This window comes from Meles meles, chromosome 18 (genome assembly GCF_922984935.1).
Source record: "Meles meles chromosome 18, mMelMel3.1 paternal haplotype, whole genome shotgun sequence".
NCBI classification, from domain to species: domain Eukaryota; kingdom Metazoa; phylum Chordata; class Mammalia; order Carnivora; family Mustelidae; genus Meles; species Meles meles.
The window spans coordinates 44,637,656-44,656,217 of NC_060083.1; the positions used below are offsets into that span (position 1 = coordinate 44,637,656).

The 18,562-nt window shown below is 47.2% G+C and overlaps 1 protein-coding gene across 2 annotated transcripts in view; it reads right to left on the minus strand.

Moving 5' to 3' along the window:
• Positions 1 to 184: 184 nt before the first annotated feature.
• The window catches only part of EZH1 (enhancer of zeste 1 polycomb repressive complex 2 subunit), a 31,619-nt gene continuing 13,241 nt past the window's right edge, over positions 185 to 18,562 (minus strand). The window contains exons 6-21 of one of the 2 annotated variants that reach the window (XM_045984093.1): positions 18,033 to 18,153; positions 16,322 to 16,498; positions 15,373 to 15,475; positions 13,898 to 14,061; positions 13,401 to 13,492; positions 9,891 to 10,071; positions 9,448 to 9,644; positions 7,716 to 7,813; positions 6,754 to 6,794; positions 6,140 to 6,265; positions 4,954 to 5,132; positions 4,321 to 4,416; positions 3,824 to 3,905; positions 3,297 to 3,377; positions 2,807 to 2,891; positions 185 to 2,527 (exon numbers count right to left, since the gene is read on the minus strand). In XM_045984093.1, coding sequence (XP_045840049.1) covers positions 2,467 to 2,527; positions 2,807 to 2,891; positions 3,297 to 3,377; positions 3,824 to 3,905; positions 4,321 to 4,416; positions 4,954 to 5,132; positions 6,140 to 6,265; positions 6,754 to 6,794; positions 7,716 to 7,813; positions 9,448 to 9,644; positions 9,891 to 10,071; positions 13,401 to 13,492; positions 13,898 to 14,061; positions 15,373 to 15,475; positions 16,322 to 16,498; positions 18,033 to 18,153 — 1,884 coding nt within the window. In that variant the 3' untranslated portion in view covers positions 185 to 2,466. The remainder of the gene's footprint in view (positions 2,528 to 2,806; positions 2,892 to 3,296; positions 3,378 to 3,823; positions 3,906 to 4,320; positions 4,417 to 4,953; positions 5,133 to 6,139; positions 6,266 to 6,753; positions 6,795 to 7,715; positions 7,814 to 9,447; positions 9,645 to 9,890; positions 10,072 to 13,400; positions 13,493 to 13,897; positions 14,062 to 15,372; positions 15,476 to 16,321; positions 16,499 to 18,032; positions 18,154 to 18,562) is intronic. The other variant, XM_045984094.1, reaches the window with a different exon arrangement.

Below are 18,562 nucleotides of genomic sequence, written 5' to 3' on the forward strand. Positions count from 1 at the left end.
AGAGCCCTCCGAATCCTCGCATCATTGACCAGGAGGCTGACTGGCTCTTGCCAACCCCCTCACCCCCCCAATCCCAGACCTCAGTGGAAAGTGGGGGCCAGAATGCTAATGCTTCAGTCCGAGCTCCCCCTGTACTGGCATCCCTGGATTCTTCCAGCCCCCAAGTACACAATATACAACTTGCCAAAATGGATCCTACCACTTTATTCAGATAAGAGGTCACAAGCCACAGGACTTTAAAGTGCGTGAGATTCACTGGCAATAAAGCCGCACATATACCAGCCTCCCCCAGTCCCCACCACCTTGCTCCATCCGTCATTCCATGGTCTGGGGGAAGGGGTTGAGACACGTCATTTAAGGTGTGGGCGTGGGGGCAGCGAGGGGAAAAGGACGGGAATGCTGGTGGAACGGGAGTCCCAGGGGTCTGAAACTGGCAAGGAGGGAAGAGTGGGGTCAGTCTCGCCTCTCAATGGCTGGATGTCACTTGCTGCCCATCTTTCCCCACGGCCAGCTCCATTTCAGACAGACCTAACTCCTCCTCCTTCATTTGTCTCTGGTTTTTCCCTGTCCTTTACGAGGACTTCGGAGCCCACAGTCCAGCTAGAGGGTGTCCCCAGTACAACGAACACAAACCACTGCATCTGGAGATTTCAGAATCATGGCAGGGCTGGCCAGTTAGGTGGGAAGAGGCCTCTGTCAGGAGCCCGCTGGGCGTGTGCTGAGGGCTGAGTGCGTGAGTGCACACAAGTGTGGTGTGTGAGGATATGTGAGTGTGTGTGCATGTCCCACCAAAATCCCTATGTGACAGCCTGGCCAGAGGGAACCCCACTCCTGGTTCATGGGACAGCCAGTGGGGTTGGAGGAAGGGAGTGGTCAGTATAGACTAGAAAAGAAAGGCTTGGGTTCCCTAGAGAAGAGAAACCAGCTCCCTACTCTACTATTCCCTGGGCCAGTCTGTCCCTGCGCACATCCTTTTACCCAGCACAATGCCCCTTATTCCCCAACGGCTCAGCACAGCAGCCATAGACACAGGGGTAGCTCCCCGAGCCGGCCCCATGCTCATTTACATCGTGTGTGTCAAGGAGGCTCCTCCTTACTCCTCCAGGAGCTGAGATGGAACTGGAGGGGAATCTTCCAACCCCTGGCCTTCCCCTCCCCTTAGGAATGGGATCTGGGCTGGGGCCCCAGAGACCTCAGCTCAACTCCACCTCAATCTGCAGACATCCTCAAAGAAATAAAGTGCTTGGCTCTTCATGACTCCCAGAGAGAATGGCAGCATGGACAGGCACGGGGGTGGGCCTGCTACTTCTCAACACTTCAAATACCCCCGCCAGTGTGCGTGGCGAGCGCGATGGTGTCCTAAACACGTGCAACTTGGGAGCCCCTCACCCACTTCCAAACTCAGCCAACTCGCCCTTTCCAACAGCAGGTGCATCAGACAGGAAAGTAAATCACCTTCACAACCTCCCCCTTTCCAGCCCAGGCCTTCGCCCATCTGCCCAGAAGAGAGAGGCAACAGAGGCCCTATGGGCGTGGGCTCTAACGGGAGTGAGAGGCCTGAAAACAACTGCACAGCCTGGAACCAGAGTGCTCACACCCAGCCCCGCACACCGCCCGTGCCTCTTCAGGAGCAGCACGCCGCCTGCCTGCAGTCACCAAGCCGCAGCTCTGGAAGCAGCCGGCTGCACACTGGCCCCTGCTTTCAGGAATCTGAGAACGTATCCACCCATCGCCAGAGAACGGAGAAGGCTTCTCGGAGCCTAGAGGGCCCCAAGCTTAGCAGTTTAACTACGGTCATCAGGATGGCTCTGGCTCTCTATGGAAGAACGGCACTTAGCTCTCCTTCTCCCGGTGCTGAAGACCTATACTCAGAACCCACACTCTTTGAATTTGAAGCCTGCCAGGAGGGAAGAGGTAGTTTAGGTGACCGTCGCCCCCTCTGAAGTCAGTCTGTACCACCGCCAGGCTTGCCTTTGACCCAGGCCACTCATAAGCTCCAGGTACCAAACTTCACTTAGCCAGTCCGCTCCAGGTCCCGTGACCAGAGAGAGGTGCCGGCAACCAAATTAGAGAAGGACCCCTGACTTGGAAAGTCAGAATTACAGGACAATGCTTGTGAGGAACTGCCCAGGTTGACCGCTGAGGCCCACAGCCTACAGAGCAGACAAGAAACCACGCTGAGTCACCCACCCCCAGCCCGCGCTCTCTTCCTCTGAGGCCCAAGACGCGGTCTCGCACTTCTGCAACTCTCTCTTCTGGGGGCCCAAGCCCTAGCTGCCTCTGTCTCCCTTCTCACTGAGACAGCTTGTTCCCACTGGACGCAGTCGAGGCCTCGCTGCAGAGGGAATGGGTGGGGGGATTCTCGGTGTGGGAGGCACGTAGTGCAGGGAACTCGAGCAGCGGTGGTGTGTGCATGAAGCAAAGACAGTGCTGCTACCATAGGCGCTGGCGGGGGGCCCAGGAGGGCTAAAGGACATCAGTCTCCCTCTCAATCCCCACGTACTTGAGAGCATCAGCTTGGCTGTACCTGTCCGGGAGCAGGAGGAACCAGGTTACTGTCAAGGCTTTTGTGAGCGAACAGGTAGACTCCCCTCCGTTCTGCTTCCTCTCCCCCTCCCTCAGAGCGGTTTACAATTGCTCCCACTTCTGATGCAAGGCACCCGAGAGAACAGAGAGAAAGACATGACCACCAAGACTTGACCACTGTCTGCTTCCTCCACATCACCCACCGTAAGCCCCCAAATTAATTCTAACAGCCACCCTTCTGTCCCTGGAACCACCTCCCAACCATTTCTGGCCCCCTCACCTGTAATCAAAGAAGAGCTCTTCTCCAGCTTGAATTGCCCTTTTTGCAAAGATCCCAATGCGATGATCCCCATTCACCATGACCACTGCGGACAGGACAAAGCTAAGGCTGGGTTCCTGCTCAGCTCCACGCCAACGATGGGTGGTGCTGGGCTGATTTTCTCCCAATTCCCAGTGAAAACATAAATGAAGTGGAATGAAAAAGCAGTTGGTGGTGACTGTTGCCTCTGCTTTTAGAGCTGTTGTGCTGACTGGTGATACAGGAAGAGTATCATCTTTAAGTGATTCTTGTTTGTGGGAAAATGGTTATAATGTATTCAGTGAAGAAAGCCAATTACAAAACAAAGACTCAAAATGATACCAAATGTTAAATCATGACTGTCTTTGGACAAAAAATAACTCAGCAATGAAAAAAGTCACATAATGGATAGAAATCATAGTAAATAAAGCATCCATCTTCCACCCTCCCTCCCACGCTACTGAGAGCTCACCTTTGGCATAACAGTTGGGGTTCACTGAATGGTTTGCAAATCGAATTTTGTTTCCTTTCCGGGTAGCATCTACTACAAAATCTATACAAAGAAAGACCATGAGCTCACCAGACAAATCCACAGCTTCCTGAACCTGATTTCAAAATCAATTAAATGGAACAGAAATAATCCAGCGGGAATTCTGAAGGCCAGCAGCACACAGCATAAGAATATGGCCTCCAGTGAGGGTGCTCCCTTTGGATCCCCCCATTTTGCTAGAATTATGGATCTCCTCTTCCCATCTACTGGGTGGGGAGATTTCCGAGGTGGAAGTGCTCAGTGCTCTGATTAAAACACAACCCAGAAATGGGGGTTGTCCCAAAGCAAGTGAACCAAGGCTCATGGTGTCTTGAAGTTCAACCTCCCCACCTCGCTCTGTGCACCTGCTGGAGAAATCACAGCTGATCTGAATGTGGGCTATCGTAAGGGCAATCTGGTAGAAAGACCCACCCGAGACCACCCTGGGGCAAGAGAAAGAGACTCCATACCATTGTTGAGGTTGAAGAGGAAGCTGGACATGTATTTGTCATAGACCTTCCCCCGTCGATCAGCCTCATCCTGAGAGATCAGCTGCAGAGACAGACAAGGAACAAACGGGGGGTCGGGCTGCCCACTCAGGGCATGGTACCCTGCCCACAGAAAGGGCTGGGAGGGGGCGGTGTCACATGGAGGTGCTTGCTGAGTATCATGATGAGAATCACAGGACACAGAGCTCAAGTTAGTTCATTCCAATCCCCACCCACTGTGACCAGTATGAAGCCTGAAGAGAGTTCCCTGCTTTCCCCCACCTTGTGTAGCAAAGAATTTCAAAAGAGTGGTTTATCTCAGGATTGCAAACACTTCTGTGGGATCCCCCAAGAGGCCACACAAGAACTCAGCTGAGTTATTTAGAGAGGTAAGTCATAGAGGTCTGGCCCACAGAAAATCAGAGTTTCTCATCAGTATCTCCCCAGATAGGAATGTGGTCCAAACCGATAGCACTCACCTCACCACAGTATTCAGAAATGAATTCGTTCTTTTGCACAGACTCCTTAATGAAGGTGCCCCATCCGGCCACATCTGAGGGGGCCAGCAGCAGGTGCTGGGGAAGAGGAGTCAAACCTCAGACTACAGGGCATGTGTGAGCAGGCGGGGTGTGTGCTAGACGTGCACGTGTGCCGGGGATGGGCAGGGTGGAAAGAACAAGCAACTGTTAAGAGGATCTGAAAACAGAAAAAGGTCTCAGCCATTCTGTTCTGGGGAGAGGAAAAACAAAGAAGGGAGGCGGCAAAAGGAAATGTAACACCTCCTCCTCTAGGCCTGGTGGCCTCCTGGAGCCGAGTCTCGAGGAGCTCAACTTCAACTCACTGCTGCGGGCCAAGCAGAAACAGACAACATCCTTGATGGGTCCTGTGTCCCTCCTCTCTCCTCCTCTCAGGCTGGCCAGTTCCAGGATGACGCTTCTAACTCCTCCCCAGGACAGACAACTTCAAAATTCAAGTACACGTGTGTCCCTTAGGATTTGCTGAGCCCTTTTCTGTAGAAGCCTTCCAAGGGGCTGGTGGAAAGAGGTCGCTGGGGCCAACTCCATCTTTCCCCCCTCCATCATACGGCCTGCAGGCCCATAAAAAGCCCTCACCTTCTTGAGGCCTCGCTGGATGCTGCAGTTTTTGCAGGAAACCACCTTGCAATCCCAGTGCTCGGAGGCCCCACAGGTGAGGCACAGGTCGGGGTCGCACTCTCGCACTGCCAGGTAGCAGGGACACTGCTTGGTGTTGCACTGGGTCTTACAGCGACAGCCAGGGAAGCGATTCTGACCTGAGGCGGGGGGACACAGGGAGGGTTAGGAACCGGGGCAGGCTAATGCTGGGGCTCAGGTCTGCCTCGAGGGTCAGCAAGGAAGTAAATGTGATATGTTCCGGGAGAGTTACGCTCTCTGGCCATTAAGTGTCTAGTCAAGTTTCTTTCCAGAGAACATGGAGTGCCTTCCAACATCTGTGCCTGGGAATCAAAAAAGCAGGTTTGCCTATGGAGAGGTGTTTCCTAGAGATTCCTCAGCAATGCTCTCCCTCCCCTTTGTTGGTGGAATTTGGAAGGGAGGTGGTGAGTGGCCCACAGAAAATGAAATCAGTGCTTTTCACTGCTAAATCATCACCATCAAAACAAGAATCATTTTGAGAACAGAATGCATCCGTTCTAAGCTACCCTCCTCCACCCACTGCCCTCCCCAGCACAAGTGCCCCTCTGCTGTGGCTAAGATTGATATCTGCTGTGGGTTAGAAGGGATTTCCAGCACAACTGCCCAGGCACCAAGTTCTGCAGGCTCTGGAGGCCGTTATCAAACTGCTCAGCCTTGAGCGGGGAAGGGTGCGGAGCGATAAGAAGTGAGGGAGAAGCACGTCTAGCCTCTGCCCTACTTCTGCTGACATCCAGATGGGACAGATATGAAAACTCCCAAGTAGTAAACTGAAATAGCCACATACAGACTCGTAACCCCTGTATGTCGTGACACAACATCCTAGAAAGGGAGGCAGTGACTGCACCAGAAGGAAAACGATTCCCAGGTTTATTTCTTCCTTGAAAGGTAAAGGTGGGAACATTTCTGTTTCTATGTAATTGCTGCTTTTAGAATCAAACACCTACAGGTTTTTAAAAAATGACTTTTCCAGATCTTAAGTACTTGTTTCCTCTGTAGAATGCTTAAAACACAGCAGAGAGAACATCAGAAGGCCCGAGGCAGCAAGGGCCGCAGGCTGGGAGGGGAAGGTGGGCTGCACCGGGCCGACTGTCTGGGAGGACTACCGGGGAAAGCAGAGAACTCTTACAGTCCGGGTTGCACTGGCAGAACTTCTCACAGAAATTCTGCGTCATGATGCAGGGGCAGGTGCTGTCACAGGGGCGGTCTGGATGGTCGCAGGGCTGGTAGTTGTACACTTGGGTGGAGGAGTTATCTAGGGGAGAGAAGAACAAACCACAACACCGCTGTGCCCACGCCCCCAGCTGTCCTCACGCCCAACTGTCCAATGGCCCGCACGAGGGGAGGCTGCCCTGGCCACCGTCTTGGACGCGCATTTAGCACCTGAAGTGAGAAGCAGTCAGACGATATTTGTTTGGCAGCTGCCATGGGGGGATTTCTTTGTGGGGAGAGTGTGGAAATGGCCCGGGACTGCAGGAGAGCCATTCTGAACAGTAAACGAAGGCTGGAACCTGGCAAAGAGCTCACTATGCAAGTCAGAGGCCACAGGGCTTACAACTCTGCCTTCAGAGAGGTGTTCTCAGCTGCAGTGAGAAGCTGAGCTGTTCTCAGCTGCTGCAGACAATTCTGCAGCCTGCGGAAGCGGTGCAGGGTCCAGGAGTGCAGCTGCAGGTGGGGCGGGCGGGGGACCACAGCGCTGCGACCCCAGGCTGAACTGCCCGAGAGCACTCTGCTGCCACTTACCTTTCTTCAGCTGAATTTTCCTGCAGTGTGCAGCCCACAACCTGAAAAAGAGAGACGGATGGGCCTGGGTCACGGCTCCGGGGAACTCTGCAGATTTGAGTAAATAACGACGGGACCTGCTCTGAGGGACTCTGGTGTGATGACTGCGGAGCACCTCCCCCAGGCCCTTCACGGGAGGCCTCTACCCTGCTGGAGGTTGCTGGAGTCCATCTGGAGTCCAGCTGCTCTAGCTTTGAGATTTAAATATAAACAACAAAGATGCCTAAAAAACAAACACAAAACCCTACCCTCTGTGTCTGTTATAATGCTATTGTTTCTCCCTCTCCTCCTCCACTCCCTCCTTCCCTTTGGGGAAGGAGGGGAATGTGGGGGAACTGCAGGATGGGGAGGTGGGAAGACTTTTTAGGAATCTGCTGAGTGAAGGAACTGAGAGGGTGCAGAAGCTACGGGAACTTCCTTCTCTATCCAGAACTGGTGTCCGTTCCTTCCTTCCGTAGGTGACAGCCATTAGGGAAGCGAGGCAAGCAGAATGTTGAATTAAAAAAACAAACAAACAAAAAAAAAAAACAAACCAACCCTTCCAACCCTAAGCAAAAGCTATCTAAAAGACAGTGTTATTATGCAACTTAGAAAAACAATCCAAGTGCCAAAAGAAGAAACTCTGGTCAGAGTTGAGAAGTGCGAACAGTGGTCACTAACCACCCAACGAGGAGAAATGGCATCAGGGTGGAGCCATGAGGCCAGTTCTGGTCCCACCGGCCAGGAGCTCAAAGGGAAAGCAGACACTTATCTCCTGGTCCACAACATCTAGGTACGGGAGAAGGGCTGGTCCAAGGCACAGACCCACAAGGAGCACGGAGAAGGCTGGCCCTTTAGTTGTGCAATGCTACACTCAAGAGGGAGGCGGCTGGGGAGTCCAAGGGGAGGTCAGAGCACAGGGAACAGAAAGCCCTTTGTCCGACCCTTGCCTGTGCTTTCTTTTCTTTTTCTGCGACGGGTTCATGAGCTCATCTGTTGGCAGCTTCAGGATAAGTGATTCTTTGACTGCAAACTGAAAGACCTGGAAGAGAAATCCAAAGGGACCTGTCACTCCTTCTTGAGCCAGGTGGTCAGATAAGTGAGCCAACCAGGGGCTGGGCGTGGGAGCATTCTGGAGAGCTCCAAGGTGGCTGACTGAGCATCTCTTCACTCAGGGAGAGACAGAGTGGCACTGGGATATGGCATCAGTAGCCCCAGAGTTAATTAACTACCTAGCCTGACTCTAGAAAAGAGAAGTACTGAGCACAGTTACAACTTTCCTGGTCAGTAGCTTTCATTGACAGCTTTGCCCACTAAGCCTTGAGTGGGATGATTCTGACAAACACTACCTGTCTCTTCTTAAGAAAGGCAACTTTGGGGGCGCCTGGGTGGCTCAGTGGGTTAAAGCCTCTGCCTTTCAGCTCAGGTCATGTTCCCAGGGTCCTGGGATCGAGCCCCGCATCGGGCTCTCTGCTCAGCGGGGAGCCTGCTTCCTCCTCTCTCTCTGCCTGCCCCTCTGCCTACTTGTGATCTCTGTCTGTCATATAAATAAATAAAATCTTAAAAAAAGAAAAAGAAAAGAAAGACGACTTTGGGTACTTCGTGTAATTGAGTGAAAGAGAAGACACAAGCAGCACCACTTGGCTAACCACTAGCTCCCCCTGCTGGTATGAAGAGGGCAGAGCTTTGTCTATTTCAGGAGCGGCTTCTAACATCCGTTTTCGGCTTTTTCTTTTCCTTTTTGGCTATGGACCCTCTTGAGATTCTGTGAAAAATACAAATATTCTTCTTGGGAAAATACACACAGAATTGTGCTACACATGATTCTGCAGATGTTTAGTTTAAGAACCTGGGCCTCAAGGAAATAGGTGTGAGCTCCAAAATGAAAGCAAAGGGCACTTCTTATGGTTCTATTGCTTGTTCCAAGGAGAGGCATCATGAGGAGGCCAGAGAGACTCCTCCAGAAGTCAGGGAGCTGAGCAGCATGGCACAGTTCTGGTGTTTCTTTCCTGTTGCCCAGACCGGCCCTAACACCCGGTGACTCCCTGTCCCTGCTCTTCAGTCTGTCCTCTCACTGCAGTCGGGAAGAGACAGAGGGACACTGGGACATCAGGTCCCACTGCCTCCACAGCATCAGCAGCTGCTACCAGACTGTGCTTCCGGCGACAGCATGAGTGAGAAAGGTGCAGTCCAGGCCCAGCTATGGGGGGTGGCAATCGGAAGAGCTAGCGAGAGACCATCTGGAGGAAAAAGCAACTGAGAAGACTGACGGAGGGGATGGGAGTGGCAGCTGCTGAAGAAGGAGCGCGCCAGATAAGAAGGTCCCCTGAAAGACTTGGGAGCCCCTTCTGGGAAAGGGGTGCACGTTTAGAAAGAAAAGTAGGAACCAAAAACAACACAGACCAAAAAAAGCTAAAAGAGTGTGGAAACATCTAGGAGAGTCAGATAGTGGCTAGAGGAAGAAATAAGAATTCAGCGAGGAGGAGAGCAGGTCCCCACGCGCTGTGAGGCCTGGCATCTGCAGAAGGTCCCATGTTTGGGGAACCCACCTTGTGGCCCAGAAGCACCCCCTCAAGCACCCCCTTGAGACGGGCAGCAACACAAGATGGCAAAAGGACTGACAGAGCAGGGGATGAAAGGAGGGCCCCGCGTGTCCCTGCTCTTCTCTGGTAGTACCTGCTTGCATGTCTTAGTGCCCAGGAGTCTGGCTATTGAGCAGAAGTTGTTGAAGTAGGTGCCATGAAAGACTCGAAAAAGGGATTCCTCAGCCCCAGTCCATTCCACAGGCTCCGAGGGTGCCTCCACTACACAGAGCTGAGGTGGGGCCGGACTAGCCTTCTGCTTCGTGGGGGTCTGACAGCGAGAGTTGGCCTCTAAGAGAGGACGAGATAAGAGAAACAAGAAAAGAGAGAATGCAGTTATCAGGAGTTTGCCACAGACTCTAAAGGATCTCATGCTACTTTTAGGAACCAAAATATCCTGTCTCTACTGCCCATAGCAGAAGCTAAAGAAAGAACGAACCATTTTTAAAACATAGTAACTTTTAAGTGTTAGGCACTGATCCTGCATTTACCAGAGGCCTTGTGTGGAAAGAAAAGATCGCTTTCTGTTCCGTGTACCTGAAGAACTGGAGGCCCAGTCATTGCCTGTATCCCTGTCACTGTCCCCTTCTTTAGTCTCGGCCACAGTAGAGGCTGAAGTATTGGAGCAGGAAGCACTGACCATGTGGTGCCTTCGCCGGCGGCGACCGGAGCACTTGGAGCGAGGGTTGTGAAGCATGGCGTACTCCTTTGCTCCTTCCTGCAGCGGACACAGTACAGGTGGGAAATGGGAACAGGCCCAGAGTCACCATCCTGAGCCCATCCTCACAAACCACCTTCTTCCACACCTGTGCTTACAGGCAATGGTACTGTCTTTTTCTTGCTCTGTACCATGGCAGTGTGACCATGTAAAAGCTGTTTAACAAACATTCCAGGGGGGCCTGGGTGGCTCAGTTAGGTGAGCATCTGACTCTTGATCTCAGCTCAGGTCTTGATCTCATGGTTGTGAGTTCAAGCCCCACACTGGGCTCCACGTGGGGTGTGAAGTCTACTTAAAAAAAATTCCAAAATTTATAAATTTATACCTCTCCACAAAAAAGCTGTCCTATAATTTAAAAAAAAGATAGAATATATGCATCTTCAACTTTCCAGTGCGCTGTATCTAAAACTCATTTGCATGTCAGCTATACAGAATTTGATAACACGTTCTCCTGTATATGAAGGAATATACAGAGATTCAGAGAGGGGAAGGGACCAGCTTCTCCTATACTATATATACCATGTATTAGTATATACACTAATAGAATATACTATATAGTATACAATATACAGTATAGTACTAATATAATAAATGTTATGTATATAGTATAGATACTAACATATTATACCATCTATACATATCATATATTAGTATATAGCTCATTGTTCCAGAATAGGAACAAGAATCAGGAATCCCTGTCCCCAGGCCACATTGCTCTTTTTATTCTACTGCATTGCTTATGTTTCAATAATAAAATATGTAGTCCTTCAATTTGTACAATATCACTACTTACTCCTAGAACTTCCCTCCAGATCAGTATATTAAACTTGGAAGGACTACTTCATTACTTCATAGCTATGCTTTATTTAAAAAAAAAAAGAAGACCTATCATAATTATCATTCAGCTTGATCATCTTTCTTCTCCTCAGACTTGGTTCCCAAACACTTCTAGCTGTTTCTGAAAACCAAATCTACATGTAAAGGATACATGTTTGCTATTACTAAGGATATCCAGATTAATATCCTATAGGCCTTAAAGGAAATTCTAAAAAGAGAATTTTTCAAGTTAATTGAATCCGACATCATGTGCCCGTGCTACCATGTGCACACACAGCGGCACTTAACAGCTATTTGAACATCATTAAGCCTGCAGAGCTAATTTTAGCTCATGGAAATAGGGGGTAGAGAAACAAGTTACATAACACTAGGAGAAAACCACAAACAAATCCAGAATATGGGACAGTATCCTACAAGACAATGAGCCTGGATTTTTCAAAAAGAAAAAAAAATGGTGTGATGATTTGAGATTAAAGGAGACTGAAAAGAGGTAATAACCCAACAGCATGTACGGCTGGGTGACCTTGGTTTAGAGAAAACCCCAAACCCAGCTGCTCTTGGTACAGCTGAAAAAATTTAAATATGGAATGAATATGGAACGGACAGATGATATGATGAAACTCTTGTGAGTTTTCTCAGGTGTGATAACGTGGTTATATAAGAGAATGTCTTTATTTTTAGGAAGCACATGCTGAAATACTTTGCAATTAAGTATTCAATGTCCGCGACTCATTTTCAAATGGCTCAGCAAAACACATGCATAAATAAATAGAGGGACAAAGCAAATATGGGAAAAATGTCTTTAAATTCAAGACAAAGGTATCTTTCACCTTCTTTGCATGATTGAGAATGTTCTTAATAAAATGTGTGTGGGGAAACAGTTGGGCATTATAGCTGAATATGGACTGACTTCTAAAAAGCAATAAAAGAAAGACTGCCCAGACATTTCTGTATGTGAAACACACACACAGAGGCATATATTTGGGACACTTTGTGAAGCACGTACGTACAGGGTCCCAGGGTAACCGCTGTGAGAGGGACACCATCTAAATGCTGCTATGTCGATATAACATAGTGTCATTTGTCAATTTTTTTGAAGATTTTTATTTATTTGAGAGAGTGAGTGAGAGAGAGCACACATGTAGGGGGAGGGGCAAAGAGAGAGGGAGAAGAAGGCTTCCTGCTGAGCAGGGAGCCTGATGTGGGGCTCGATCCTGGGACGCTGGGATCATGACTTGAGGTGAAGGCAGACTCTTAACTGGCTGAGCCACCCAGGCACCCCAAGTGTGGAGTAATTTAATACGCATGGCTTGTGGAGTTAGACCAGAGCTTGAATTTCATTATTGCCCCACCACTGGCACATTAACAAATTTTGGACGAAATACCCACAGTTTCTCCACCTGAGGATGTTGTTGTAAACATGAAAGTAAGAAAATATATAATAAGGGCCAGCACGGTACTTGGCACACAAGAAGGAGCCGGAACATATCAGGGAGAAAATCAATAAAACAAAGTCTATTTGTTCTTTTGCTATTATCACATGACTCATTTTCCAGATATATATCCCGTGGCCCTTTCTACCATCTTTTCTTCTATTACCCCACTAAAGATGGTCCCAAAGGCACTTGGCTGTATGATTTTATTTGGTAGCAGAAATTTTATCAAGGTATTTTATTCTTTACATACCCTCACTGTATGGTGCAGAAAGCAAAACCGTGTCTTTGGCTAGCCCAAGTGAAAGTATTCCTTTCTAGTTCTAAGCTACTGCCTTCCCACACGAACACAGGAGAATTTACGCTGCTGCATGAAGTCTGTCCATCAGGGAAGGGTCCACCTGGCATCTGGTTGTTTACCTTACGAGACATCAGTCCTTTCATGTGTTATTTTTCTTACGTTTATATGCATTTAAAGGAAGACAGCAAAGAAAATGCTGCCACAAACACGCACTCCTCGCTCCATTAACCTCTCGCTCCATAAGATTAACCTCACAGTCCTTAGTATCTGGGAGTTCCTGAAGAGCAGAAGTCACAGGGCCCCTGGGGGCCTCAGTTGGTTAAGGGCCCAACTCTTGATTTTGGCTCAGGGTCATGAAATTGAGCCCCATGTCAGGGTCTATGCTTAGTGTGGACTCTAGTTGAGATCCCCTGCCCCTCACCTTGCTCATGTTCTTTCTAAATGGATAAATAAAGTTAAAAAAAAAAAAAGAGCAGAAGTTGTGTTTTATCTGTGCTTTATGACCCACGGACTGCTACGTATTGGCTCATTTGGTTTGTATTCCCAGCAGCAGAAAACGGAAGGACCATTTCCTGCTAAATTTTCAACAGCGTTAACAATGGCAAAACAGTTCAAGAATATATCAGCAAGGCACACCAGGCTGGCTCAGTCAGAGGAACATGTGACTCTTGATCTTGGGGTCATGAGTTTGAACCTCAGGTTGGGTGTCGAGATTACTTAAATAATAAAATTAAAAAAAAAAAAAAAGGAAAACATACCAGCAAAAGGAAGCAATCTGTGCCACATGGTTCTGGTTCAATCTTGATCTCTTTGTTCTTGCGTTTATATACATTAGGGGTGGCGTGAAAAGCTGGAAAACACAAAACTGTCCTGTTCCCAATGGTCCAGCCACTTGATAGGATGGGGAAGAACAAAACCAAATTAGGGAGCCACTGTGGGAAAATTTAGATATAAACCATCAGGTGCACAGAAATGCACCATCAGGGTGCATAAAATTTAATCATTTCTGACATCAACAATCCTCTCAAAGCTAATGGGTACTCAGGGGCACTTAGGTTGCTGGTTATTCTGTCCTGACTCCTGAGCATGCAAAGCACATCACACGACAACTGAACAAGTGAATATCGAACTGGCCCTTTGTAAAACCATCATCAGATCAGAAGCCAGGAACTCTGTGTGATTAACTGAAATAAACAGAAGGAAATGGAGTTTGGGGATGGAGAACAGGAGAGCATTTCAGAGTTGCCCCACTCACGGTGAAGGAAGCAGTCATATTTGAAGCAGCGTCGACAAAACAGTGTGTGGAAGGAGTGCAGAGACTGCTCCCGTTGCACGGACTTGGCATTGGGGCCGTCAATGTTGGGTGTGCACTGAGGGGGAAGTGCATTGGGATCTGACATCTCCGTTAGCTCTCGATACCTATTTTTAAAAAGAGAGATAAGAGGGGCGCCTGGGTGGCTCAGTTGGTTAAGTGTCTGCCTTTGGCTCAGGTCATGATCCCAGAGTCCTGGGATCAAGCCCTGAGTTGTCTGTTTCTCCCTCTGCCTCCTGCTCCCCCTGCCTGTGCTCTTTCTCTCTGTTAAATAATAAAATAAAATAAAATAAAATAAGGGCGCCTGGATGGCTCAGTGGGTTAAAGCCTCTGCCTTCAGCTCAGGCCATAATCCCAGTGTCCTGGGATTGAGCCTCGCATCTGGCTCTTTGCTCGGCAGGGAGCCTGCTTCCCTTCCTCTCTCTCTGCCTTCCTCTTTGCCTACCTGTGACGTCAAATAAATAAATAATTTTAAAATAAACAAATAAATAATAAAATAAAATAAAAAAGAGAGAGAGAGGGGCACCTGGGTGGCTCGGTGGGTTAAGCCTCTGCTTCGGTTCAGGCCATGATCTCAGGGTCCTGGAATCAAGGCCCGCATCAGGCTCTCTGTTTAATGGGGAGCCTGCTTCCCCTTCACTCTCTGCCTGCTGCCCTACTTGTGATCGATCTCTCGCTCGCTCTCTCTCTGTCAAATAAATAAATAAATCTTTTTTTTTTTTTTTTTTTTAAAGAGAGAGAGAGAACTATTTCCAAGGAAATATCTTCACTGAGAAAGTACAGATTGAACACTGACAGTCATCCAGGTACAGCCTGCCAAGGGAAGATGGGTTTTTTATGGGTCTCGTTGAGGACAGAAGGGTGTATAAGAGTGGGTATGTCATTGCAATTGTCTGGGCTAGGCATATGTCTGAAAGTAAAGACAAGGAAAGATTTGGTACGTATGGTGCTGGAGTAACTCTCCAGAAAAATGGCAGAATTTAAAAGTTCTCTGCCCAAACTTACTCAAAATCCAGCAAATGTGACCCTTGAAATGGGAATGGGCATTTAGAGGTATAGAGAAAAGCAGGAAACAATCAGAAGTGCAAGTAAATCACAGTGTACTTACCAGAAACAAGGCTTTTTATTTTTTATTTTCATTTTTTAAAAGATTTTATTTATTTGACACAGAGAGAGAGATCACAAGTAGGCAGAAAGGCAGGCAGAGAGAGAGAAGGAAGCAGGCTCCCTGCTGAGCAGAGAGTCCGAAGTGGGGCTCGATCCCAGGACCCTGAGATCATGACCTGAGCTGAAGGCAGAGGCTTAACCCACTGAGCCACCCAGGCGCCCCTACAAGGCTTTTTATGAACCAAAACTAGGCTTGAATAAAAGTTTTGCCTGAGCACTCTACCTGGCCTGAGTGGGACAGCTTTCCCTACCTCTCCTTCATGTCATCTGGAACACCATTCTCAGGGAACATCGAGGCAATTGCACTGAAGATCATGTCATTTGGGAACTGTTTCTTGGAACTCTTTTTGTTGCCTGAATTGGAAATGACAAAAGACTCCTGAGTGCTACAATCAGAGTAGGCAAACAAAGCTGTTTGGTCATTTTTCCCTTTTGTCACAGCATTTTGATTAGAGCAGCTGTGTTAACCTAACCACTGACTGTTTAGGAACACATAAAGGAGGTCAGTGCTACCTGGCCTTATTGAATAAGCTCCTAGTAATAAGGAAATCAGAGTCATGTACACGTTAATGACAAAGCCCACAGTCCAAGAAAGAGACCTGAGGAGAACACAGGGTTTTTCACGGGGAGATGTGAATATTGAAGAGTGCCACCATAATGCTGATGCTGAAGAACAGGAGCGTGACACTCTGTCCCCAGACATCTAATTAAGTAACACAGAGCATAATTAAATACTAAGTTAGTTAAATATTAATAACATGGAAAAATGCTTATGACAGAAGATCAAATAACAAGGGATATAAAAGTGTGTGTGTGTGTGTGTGTGTGATGATCCCATTTCAGAGGATGCATGTAAACATGTTGATTTATACACGTACTTTAGAAACCCTGAGTTATAGCTGGCATACAGCATTATATTTACTTTAGTATGTGTATATATATATTCTTGTATGTGTATGTGTCCACACAGACACATATCTTAGATCTAGAAGGAAATATTAATGCTGGTTATTCCCTGGTAGTAAGATTATAGGATAATTACATTTTCTTCTTCATAACTTTTCATGTTTCTCAAACACACTAGTTTGTTTTCCTTTCAAGGGAACCAGTTGAGAAGCACCAACAGCCTTTAATAATCAAGAGTCTTCTCTGTTTCTCCCTCCTTCCCTTTCTCTGCCGCTTTCGAAATGGAATATTTACCTTCAAGAGTGTGTCTTTTTCTCTTTCTTGTTACTGGCAGGTCTTCTTTGCTGTCATCTTGCTTTCCATCTGAGGTGTCATTGTGCCCTTCCTCCTCTTCATCTGAATATTGATTCAGAGCATCTACCAACTCCAGGAAAACTGCATCACTAATCAGGACAGATCCGGGGATCATCTCTGGAACATGAAGATTAGATGCATGAGCTCCATTAGTCCTTCTAGGAAGGTTTTCTTGTATTCACTCCTGAGGCCCAGATAGATAACATATGTACATTTTTATATGAACAACCAGGAAATTTACAATAATTTGATTGGCTTTTACAAAGGCAACAGTTCAGCTGGCTAGACTGGGAAATCCCGTTAGATAGGCTTTATTCTTACTAGGGCAGTTCATTCCTCAGTCACAGAGCAACCTGTATTTATGGTCCAAAGTCTCAAAAAAGTGCACAGACAATACAAATGGAACAGAGAAAGAATGATAACATGAAAACGTATTGGTTTTGCTGCTGAGGGCTTGGTAGTGACTTCTTTGAATCAAAAGACAGCATTGTCTTCCTAAAATACTCTATGGGGTTACACTACGACCTAGGATAAAGTCTTTGAACACTAGGCGGCAGTGTGGGTAGAAAATGCACTTTCAACAGTACCCACAAGTGTCCAAACAGCTGCGGAGGCCATTGGTTTGCAAAGTCATGGGGAGTCTCTTCCCATCTTCCCACTTCTTACACACTGGCAGCCTTTTCTAGAACTACAAATAAATCCAAATGACTCACTTTCAGAATAGTCAGAATATTATAAATTATTTCTGGAGATCCAGGGTATATCTGGATCAAAGTAGGACAGAGATTATGCTCACTGCCATTCTCAGAGAAAGGGAAAGAAAAAAATGGCTCTGGATGGATTTATGGAAAACTCCTAAGACCATACTTCTTTGTGCACTAAACTTCCTCTCCAGCCACTGATTCCTATATACATAAATGATTACTATATATGTAAGTAAATATATATATGTTCCAACTCCTTTTTAAAAAAATTTACATTTCTCCGTTTTTCCCCAATTTATTTAAATTCAATTTAGTTAACATATAGTATATTACTAGTTTTAGGAGTAAAATTTAGTGATTCATCAGTGGCAACATAATACCCAGTGCTGCCTGCTCCTTTTAAAGTTTAACCGAGGGGGCACCTGGGTGGCACAGTTATCTGACCCTTGATTTTGGATCAGGTCATGATTTCGGGGCTGTGGGATTAAGCCCTGCTTTGGGCTCTGTACTCAGCTTAGGACTGTCTCCTTCTCCTTCTGCCCCTCCCTCTGCTCCCTCTCTCTCTGTAAAATAAATAAATCTTTAAATAAATAAATAACATTTGATGAGGGACACTTTTAATATAAAATTTTTATTCCTAGTCATGTAATGACATTGAAATATTCTTCAGCGGGTATGCATGAGGCAGCAGATAAAAGCAAGATGATGATGTACCAAAGAGGGGACACCATTCTAATAACGTTTTCTCGGGGCACTGGGGTGGCTCACTCAGTTAAGTGTCTGCCTTTGGATCGGGTCATGACATCAAGTCCTACATCGGGCTCCCTGCTCAGTGGGGAGTCTGCTTCTCCCTCTGCGCTCTCTCTCATGCACTCTCTCTCTAATAAATAAATAAAATCTTAAAAAAAAATAATAAAGTTTTGTCCCAAAGAACCCAGCACCACTACCTTCTTCCCCATGGACTTTCCCATCGTAGTTATTGATCAGCTCCTCAATGAAAGTCTCATCTTCTTCTTTCACCTCATCTCCCATGTAGGGAATATTGCACAAAACAGTCTCATCTTCTACCTGAAATCAAACCAGATGTGATTCATTCCACAAATCCACTATGCATTTCCTCTTTCTTGTTTAATGGACTCTTTGCTGGGCCTTTTTTGCTGCTTGAATTTCCTGAAAACGCCTTTGGTTACAGAGTTTCCTGCATTTTTAAAGACTGGCCATTTTGTTTTGCCAGCAAAACCTCTAATGGGAGGGGGTGATGCTACTCTTAGGGAAGAAAGTCAGTTTAACTACTTGAGGATATCAACTACCAAATGGTTAGCCTGTTACTAACAGTGATATTTCCACCAACATCTAGAATCTGACAGCACACTTACTCACAGTGATTCCATTATCTGATTTTATCTACTAAACATCATTGTAAAATAGGTAAAAATATCACTTAAACAACAATCTAAAAAGTCTTCAATTTTAATTC